This window comes from Spermophilus citellus, assembly GCF_964194105.1.
Source record: "Spermophilus citellus genome assembly, chromosome: 9".
Classification (NCBI taxonomy): Eukaryota; Metazoa; Chordata; class Mammalia; order Rodentia; family Sciuridae; genus Spermophilus; species Spermophilus citellus.
The window spans coordinates 119,428,593-119,438,284 of NC_138191.1; the positions used below are offsets into that span (position 1 = coordinate 119,428,593).

The 9,692-nt window shown below is 42.3% G+C and overlaps 1 protein-coding gene across 9 annotated transcripts in view; it reads left to right on the top strand.

Moving 5' to 3' along the window:
- Positions 1-5,969, top strand: part of EYA3 (EYA transcriptional coactivator and phosphatase 3) — a 110,303-nt gene extending 104,334 nt beyond the window's left edge. For all 9 annotated transcript variants that reach the window (XM_081308409.1, XM_081308414.1, XM_081308413.1 and 6 more), the window contains one exon: positions 2,471-5,969. In XM_081308409.1, the coding sequence (XP_081164535.1) occupies positions 2,471-2,551 (81 nt within the window). In that variant the 3' untranslated portion in view covers positions 2,552-5,969. The remainder of the gene's footprint in view (positions 1-2,470) is intronic.
- The last annotated feature ends 3,723 nt before the right edge of the window (positions 5,970-9,692 follow it).

A 9,692-nucleotide genomic window follows, 5' to 3' on the forward strand; every position in this document is an offset into this window, starting at 1 on the left:
GCTGTTGCTGGGGCCGCTGTGAGCCAATCATCAGCTGGCAGTCTGAAGTTTGCTAGGGCCCTCAACATCTTCTCTTCCTCTCCCATCTTCTAAAGAAAGAGAAAGACAATAGTTTTTTTTCCTTAAATGGAGTTTTCCCTCTAAATTGGTAAATCCTCTACCCGCTCCTCCCTGCCAACTCAAAAATCTTAAAAGCTTCCAGACCTGTTACAGGGATTTCCCATCACTAAACCTGAGATATGGGCCCCATCTTTTGTCTTCATCTAAGAAGGCAACACCTTCTCAAGAGCATCAGACTTAATTGCAAGAAGGCAAATCATTCTGACTTTTGCGGGCTTCAGAATTTCAAAAAACAAACAAACAACAAAAACAGCTCAATCAGTTTGGAGTTGTTTTTGTAGAGAAAGTCCTTCCTGCTTTTAAGCCCCAGAAAGTTTGTTCTAATGGTAACCCCATCACTGTACAGGTCCCAACTCACGTCATCCCTTCTCTTTTCCTTTGTTTCTTGTTTTTGTTTTTCACGTACTGGGGATTGAACCAAGTGGTGCTCTGCCACTGAGCTACATCCTCATCCTTTTGTATTTTTTATTTTTTTTTTAATTTTTAATATTTATTTTTTTTAGTTCTCGGTGGACACAACATCTCTGTTGGTATGTGGTGCTGAGGATCGAACCCGGGCCGCACGCATGCCAGGCGAGCGCGCTACCGCTTGAGCCACATCCCCAGCCCCCTGTATTTTTTATTTTGAGACAGAGTCTCACTAAGTCACCTAGGCTGGTCTTAAATTGTGATCCTCCTGCCTTGGTTTCTTAAGTCATTAGGATTACAAGCTTGTGCCACCTGCTTCATTATGTTTTCATTTACTACTATTATTAGCTATTCAGGAACCTTTTCTTTTTCACATATATAGTCACTGAAGCTTTGATTCTAAAGTACTTCTTGTTACCCTCTTTGGGGAAGGCAATACTGAATGAAAGTGTCAGTACTTCTCAGTCTGTAGAAGAAAGTTGGGGAGAAAAAAGAGTCATTAGCAGAGCCAACATCTCTAAGCTCACGTCTGTAATCATCTACCATAAAATGTACCCATTAGGAGCTAGGGATGTAGCTCAGTGTTAGAGTGCTTGCCCAGCTCTCACGAGGCCCTGAGTTCATCACCAGCACCACAAAAATGAATAAAATAAGGGCTAGGGTTGTGGTTCAAGTGGTAGAGTGCTCACCTAACACATGTGAGACACTGGGTTCTATCCTCAGCACCACATAAAAATAAAATAAAGATATTGTATCCACATAAAACAAAAAAAAAATAAGTATTTTTTTAAAGAATAAAATAAAATTAGATATACCCACTGAAAAATGCCTTAGTGCTTTATCCAATTCAGCCTCCTCCTTGTGAAGGATCTTTACCACAGCCTCTCTGACAGAGAACTCCGGCCCTGCGTGAATAGGTACCCAAGAGTGAGGTTAGGGTGTTCCTCCTTCCATTTGACAAAAATTTCTCTCTTAAGTTTCACACACTGGTCCTAGCCTGGCGTTCCTGAATGTAGCATAACAAGTCTGCTTCCTTTTCTGTATGCTGTAGCATTTTTTTATTTTGTTTTGTTTTGTTTTGGTTTGGTTTGGTTTTTTTGGTACTAATGATTGAACTCAGGGACACTCAACCACTGAGCCACATCCCCAGCCCTATTTTGTATTTTTATTTAGAGACAGGGACTCAGTGAATTGCATAGTGCCTCGCTTTTGCTGAGGCTGGCTTTGAACTCACTATCCTCCTGCCTCTGCCTCCCAAGCCGCTGGGATTACATGCACTGGCTACTATAGCCTTTTAAATACCACACATGAGCCACTGACCTGAAAAAAACTGCCATGTGTCAAAAGAACTGTGTTCTAGGACCTCAGTGTTCTGAGGAACATGGAACCCATTTGAATAAGACGATCAGTAAAAATAATTGCCTTCAACTTCATGGTTCATGGTTTCCAGTACTTGGGTGTATCTAAGTCCTCCTTTGAGTTTGTGACTTCCAGAACAGCACACAATATTCTTGACATGATTCTGACTACATGATATGGGACTGTTATTTTCTGGATCTATAGATTCTGCTTCTTGGACATGGACAATATTTGGGCCCTATAGATCTAAAATTTGTAGAAAATTGTCTTGATAATGTAGTCTTATATTAATTCTAATTTATCTGGGTTATTTTATATGATCCTGAAGACCTCATATAATAGTTGGAGCATGAAAACAGTTACTACTCAAGCCTGATAAAAATTCCTCCCATGTGTAAAATATCCTATAATGTACAGGGTCCTTGTACACATGACTTAATTCACCCTTATGGCAGCCCTATGAGATGGGTCAGGGTAATTAGTTACCAAGCACCTCAGAGAAAAGGCTGTGGAGAAAAGTGTATGAGTAAGTAGAAGCTCCCTAAAGAAGTTGAGTTAACCAGTTGTCCTCTCTCTCTTCCAGCACAATATGCCTTTCTGGAGGATCACAAATCATGGAGACCTAGTGTCCCTTCACCAGGCTTTGGAGCTTGATTTTCTCTAAGAACTGAAATGAGGAGTCTTCCTCATGAGCTCCTTTTTCATTCCTGAAGGGAGCCAGAGGCCAGAACCAACTGGGAACTTCCTTCCCATCCTTCTCTCTCTCCCTCTTTCTCTTTTTCTCTCTCCATGGAATGCTGGCGAGAACACAATCAGAACCAACAACTGCAATTTTTGCTACGAGTGAGCTGCAGCTCTGTGTTTATCCTTGTACAGATGCAGGAGACAGTTTGATAAGAGCACAGTGGACTGACTACTGCAGCTATAGTACTTATATTTCTTCTATTTTGTTTCAAAGAATGGGAAAAAAAAAGGAAATTTTGGGGGCAGAGTTGTACTCTTAGTCCATGACCAGACAGAGAACTGCTCTTGTGATAGGATAAATGCAGCAGAGTTTTTTAAGAACATCTCTTGCAGTCTTTAGGATCTTCTTAGCTGTAGAACTTCTTTCCAGTGAATGTGTATGTTATTTTTATAGGTAAGGGTCTAGTCTCTGAAGCAGGATTCCCCCTCCCCCTTTTCTTTTTCTAGCAAGAAAGGGACATGTAATTTTTTCATGAAAACAGTAATTGAAATATCAAAAATACCTCTCTGTGTCGACACCACCTCCTTGGCTGCTCCAGTGGTCTGTTCTCCAGGATGGTTTCTTTCCATCTGTGGAGCACTGGACTTTGGCATTTCCCATCCTGCAAGCCTCAACCCCCTTGCCAGTCTCTCTTCCTTTTTAACCATGTGGCACTACCCTGGAATCTCTTTCCCTTAAGGAATAAATCCTAAGCCTTCAACTTAATTCAAAGGCTATATCCCAAGAAGCTTAGCCTCCAGACTGGAGAGAAAGGACTCAGGCTTATTGGAATTTTGGCTCTTGAGACAGGAAGATTCCACCTATTCCTTCTGCAGAGAAGCACCTTTTCCCACAGATGCTCAGCCTGCAGCCTCTTCTGTGTTAGTCAACAGATGCTGGGCTCTGACCCCTTCCTGCCTTCTGCACTTCACATCCACCTCAGTGCATCTCCAGCCAGTCCCTGCCCATTGGATTCAATTCAAATCAAGTCTAAGAACAGGCTTATAACTACTTCTTGAAGGAAGCTCTTCAGCCACATGCAGGGTGTCCCAGGCATATATATACCCAGATCTCTGCCTGGAACTAGAGATCATATTTCTGTAATCAAACCCAGTTTCCCATGGAATGCCCTGTTTCTCAAATCCCATTCTAAAATGGGAAGCCAAGAAATCAGAAAGACTTTCCTGATTTAAATGAGGGTGCTGGCCCAAAGACTGGGCCAAATGCAGGAGCATCTCTCAGCCTGCCTCTTGGGAATTGTGAGGATCCAGGCCCTAGTCCCAGCCTTCTAGCCCATCCATGTTTATTGGATGCCCCATCCCTCCAGGACCAACTTGGGTACCTATTCAGATGTGAGAAACTTCTGCTAGAACTGAAAGAGGCGGTTATATAAGCACCTCAAAGAAGCAGCCTTGGTCCTCGGGAGGAGTTCCTTGACCAACCCCAACTGTAATTGCTTATCCCCAGAGATGCTCTGCACCCATTTCTAGAGATACAGTAGCACAAAGAATGCCAGGTCACCCAGAGAGCAACAGCAAAGCTGGCACACACATTTCTTCAGAACTGATGGACAATGCTTCATAAATCAGAGTTTAGAAAGGAAGTTTTGAGAAAGGAGCTGAAGTCTATTCTGTCACTTGGCCACCTTGGGCTTGTTTCCAGATTGGTGTGGAAGGAGGGAGATGGAGTCTGAGGCAGACCTTCTGGGTCTGTGTGTTCAGCACAGCTGGCCACCTGCTGCTCTGCCTTGCTTGATGGTCCATCTCAGAAAATTCTAGAGTGGGTTTTACTTTAATGCCTCAGACCCTCCCCACATTGCCAGTTGAGCTATTGGTTTCTTCCCCTGGAGAAAGACCACCTGCTGTGCTGTGCTGTGCTGTGCTGTGCTTTGCTTCAGGATTATGAGGCTGCACAATGGCACCCACTCACATACAGGTAACACACAAATGTTCCTTTTTCCCACCTGTGGCGGGCTATTTATTTTAGAATATGACTTGGACTCTTTTTTTTAATGAACTTTTTCCTCTTGGTCTGACTGCCCCGCTTAGCTCTTTCCAAAAGGAACTTGAGTGTGACCAAGAGGTGAGAGGAGCCTCTACACCTTTCTGGTGGCTTCTACCCTCATTCAGTGAGCAGACATAAAGCAGGAACTTATCTATTTCCACAGAGAAATTGTCCAAGGAACATTGCCCTTCTTACCGTCTTCTCTTCCTTGGCACAAAGCCCTGGAAAGGAAAATAAGTGGGTAATATCAAGAGCTCAGTTGGAAGCTGAGGCCAAAGGAGGCTGAGTCCTTTCATCAAGGGGAAGCCGTCTTCACTGGAAAAAGTGCACATAAAATTAGCCAGATGAGGAGTCCTCCCCCAGCCAGGCACTGTGGCTCTGTAAAGTGGTCTGGACATCTTACGGTGAGGACTGTTAATTAATGACTCTGGAGGTGTTGGTGTGCCCCGGGATAAGAGGTGGCTTGACTTTCGAATGTAAAACTGATCGTGCCTTAGCGTCACCCTGTCCATTGCCCCTGGAGCAGCTGGTGGTGTCCAGGAGAATGGACACCTGCTGCAGATTTTAGATGCCTATTTGGGCTTTTGTTTGATTTGGGGTGTGCCTGTCTTCTGCTCCACAAGTTGGGGGACAAAGCTAATGTCCCAAGAGACTCTTGCCACAGCTTGTTCGCAGTTTATACAAACTCCACAGCTCCAAGTAGATCTGGTTAGCAGACTCGAGCTGCAGCACATGGAGCTTCTAGATGCTCGCTACCTTGAATGGTGTCAGTGCCACTGACTGACAGAGGAGTACAGGGCAGAGCCTTACCCCCTCTTCTTGGGAGAGCCATGCCTAGGCCAGCAAGAGGTGACCTTGGGGCCTGCCTCTCCTCACTCCTCTGCAAGGAATAATTAGAGCCCCTCCTTCAGCAAAGCTTCTATTTCTTACCACTAAATTGGTTTCCTTTTTCAGCTGAAAGTTAGAACTCCCCAGGTATATATACACTATAGAAGCCAAATCTCAGAATTCTGAGATTGTAGAACATCTTAACCACAAGAGGGAAAATTGAGTTGTATCCCAACCCTGAAAACGGGCCGTCTGTCCCTTCCTCTGCTCTGAGTCAGCTCTAGCAAGCAAGGCTCCGTGGCTGCTTCCTAATGCACTGACAGGAGCCATCCCATTAAGGACGACCTCTACTCCAAACATGACTTTCTGGACTTCAGATGCCTCTTTTAACTGGAAAGGCATTGATTGGATTGGATGTATTTATGTGACTGCGGGCATTCGTGGCTGTAGAATCCTTGATCATAATGTTATATGTAATGGGAACTATCTTATAAACTTGAAAAAAATAAAGTTTTTATTTTCTATACAGTTTTCTCCTGTGTCTTTTCTAAATAGGATCGGCTCAGTTGGTCAGCCATGCGGCTCCTCATCAGGACTTCATAAGTATTCTGAAGAGGTCATTAGAAAGATGTCACCTTTTCAATAAGTGGGTCACTAATTTCACCAAGAAAGTAAGACTAACCACTTGGTATAAATAAGCATACATGGGGAAAGTAAAATAAATATTTTTAAGTAATTTGCAAGGGAGCATTTATTTCTGAAATGTTTCTAAATGGCATTGCTTTTTAAGGTTTAGAACTGGAATGATAAGAAATTTCATTTGCTGTTAAATGTGCTGAACTTTAATTATTAATGAGAAAAATCAATACTTGCTGTGTTGAGCTTAACAAAAGCAATAAAACTGACAAACTGATATCAACCTCCTGTGATTTGGCCTGATTTCATGTCACATCAGCTACTTTTTGTATTTCATTTCTTCAGATTCAAAAAGGCTTTTTGGGGCTGGGGATGTGGCTCAAGCAGTAGCGCGCTCGCCTGGCATGCGCGCGGCCCGGGTTCGAGCCTCAGCACCACATACCAACAAAGATGTTGTGTCCGCTGAGAACTAAAAAATAAATATTAAAAATTCTCTCTCACTCTCTCTCCTCTCTCACTCTCTCTTTAAAAAAAAAAAAAGGCTTTTTGCCTTTTATTCAATGAAGGAAATTAGAATTAGGTTCTATTTCCAAGTACCATACATGTCAGACTATAAATTGTGTTTTTTCCCCAAAATCAATTTGCCCAGAAAATAGGAAGCTGCCTTTATTCTATTTATTAAATATTTTCATTATTAAATGCCGATTTTGAACCTTTTAAAAGAATGGTTGAAGAAAACCTGATAGTTGTTTACATCCCTTTTCAGTTGTAAGTGTACATTAGAGTGCTGGTCGATTTCTAAGCCCATAGAGTAAATGAACATCTCCATCTCACCCTAATATAATTAATAAAGCATGCACATTTCTCTTACAAGTGTTTAATGGCAGGTAAAAATCAGCAATTCAGGAGGTTTTTTTTTAATCTTCAAAAACAAGTTTCTCTACATATGAAAAATCCTTGATGGCAATCTTAAGTATCTATTTGCAAGTAATGTCACACTCGTCTTTTTAAAATTCTTCCCTGCCCCACTCCTGGACTGGGGATTGAATCTAGCAGCACTTAATCACTGAGCCACATCCCCAGCCCTTTTATTTTGAGACAAGGTATCAGTAAGTTGCTTAGAGCCTTGCTGAATCACAGGCTGGCCTTGAACCTGCTCCTGTGCTATTGGAATTACAGTGTGCCACCACTCCAGGCTTAAAATTCTTGATGCTGTAAACTTTAAAAATATATAAAAATGGGGCTGGGGTGTAGTTGCGATAGAGCCCTTGTCTAGTCTGCACCACATTCTGAGTTAGATGTCCAGCACCACAAAAAAAAAAAAAAAAAAAATACCCTCTCTCACAAAAATGAATCAACTGCCAAATTCCATAGTTTTTTAGGTAGTATGCTATAATACATTGAATTTACCATCATTTGACAGTTTCGTCTAAGCAGTATAAATGAGAGCTTACCCCAAAATAGTTAGAAGCACATCTTTTTGGACTTTGAGGCGGGATGAGGAGTTGCCTAAAACACTAGGTCTTCTATTGGGAAATATGGCTACTCCCCTGAGCCTTGTCTTTGCATATAACAGTAGTGTGGCAGAAAAGTAAAGCAGTATTTTACTATTTTGGTGAAATCTCTAAGGCCTATTCCAAGGCAAGTGTTGGCACTAAACCTTGGCCAAACCTCTACCTTCTCTAGGTCTTGACCCTGAATGAAGGAAAATGACAGTGACTTAATGTATTCAATTAAAAGATGATTATATCCTTTATGTGATGATGAAGATGTAAGATCAGTGTTGTTTTTAATGACCTTTTTTGCTGATGTTAAATTGGTAACCATAGTATTATAGCATACTACCTACTTCTTTGTGTGTGTGTGTATGTGTTGTGTGTGTGTGTTGTGTGTGTGTGTGTGTGTTGTGTGTGTGTGTGTGCGCGCGCATGCGCGCGCACGCATACACATGCACGTTGCTAAGGATTGAACCCAGGGCCTTGTGCATGCTAAGCAAGCACTCTACCACTGAGCTACATCTCCAGCCCTATATATTTTTTATTTGTTCTTTTTAGTTATACATGACAGTAGGATGTATTTTTTATATATATTTTTTAGTTGTAGATGGACACGATACCTTTATTTTTATTTTATTTTTTTTTAAAGAGAGAGAGAATTTTAATATTTATTTTTTAGTTTTCAGCGGACACAACATCTTTGTTTGTATGTGGTGCTGAGAATCAAACCCGGGCCGCACGCATGCCAGGCGAGCGCACTACCGCTTGAGCCACATCCCCAGCCCTATTTTTATATTTTTTAATGTGGTGCTGAGGATCGAACCCAGTGCCTCACATGTGCTAGGCAAGCACTCTACCACTGAGCTACAACCCAGCCCAACAGTAAAATGTATTTTAACATATATCATGGAATATAACTTCCCATTCTTGTGGTTGTACATGATGTGGAGTTACACTGGTCATGTGTTTATATATGAACATAGGAAAAGTTATGTCCAATTCATTCTACTATCTTTCCCATTCCTATCCCCTCTCCCTTTCCCCCCAATGGATACTGTCCAATCAAGTGAACCTTCACTCCTCCCTCTCTCCCACCCCCCTCAACCCTACTGTGAGTCAGCATCCTCATATCAGAACATTCAGCCTTTGGTTTTGGGGGATTGGCTTATTTCACTTATCATGATAGTCTTCAGTTCCATCCATTTACAGGCAAATGCCATAATTTCATTCTTTATGGATGAATAATATTCCATTGTGTATATGTACCACATTTTCTTTATCCATTCATCTGTTGAAGGGCACCTAGGTTGGTTTCATAGCTTAGCTATTGTGAATTAAGCTGCTATCACCACTGATGTGGTTACTTCACTATAATATGACCAGCCCTTTATTATTTATTTATGATACCCAGGATTGAACTCAGGGGCACTTAACCACATCCCCAGCCCCCTTTTGCAGGTTACTTAGAGACAGGGTCTCACTGAATTGCTTAGGGCCTCGCCAAGTTGCTGAGGCTGGCTCTGAACTCAGAATCCTCCTGTCTCAGCCTCCCGAGCCACTAGGACTGTAGGTGTGCACATTGTACCTGGCCAGCCCTTTATTTTGAGACCTAGTGTTGCTATGTTGCCCAGGCTGGTCTCAAACTTTCAACTCTCCTGCCTCAGTCTCCCTAGTCACTGCAATTACAGATGTACACCACCATGCCCATTCTCATGTTAGCCTTTTGACTGGTCTGTGAAATTCAGAAGTCTCAAAGACTGTAGGATTTGCAAAATTTTTTCTTCCTATAACATTCTATTTAAAACATCTTCCAGGAGCCTCTTCCTGGTGCCAGCCTTCAGCTCTGGGTAATCCTCAGCTTCAGGCCAACACCACTATAAGTCCTCCTTCATCCAGCGGAACGGCAGTCTTCAGGAACAGTGTTTGCAATCTTCCCTTAATAGTGACTCCAGGTCCTGCTCCTTATCACATTTATAAGCAACAGGCTACAGTCACTACTAAAGCTTCTCTCCCTCATCTTTAGGGATTACCAGTTCCTCAGGGAGGTCTTTCTTGGCCATTCTTTCTAAAGTTTCTAACTCCCACTCCCAACATACAAACACCTTCCCCGCCCTGCT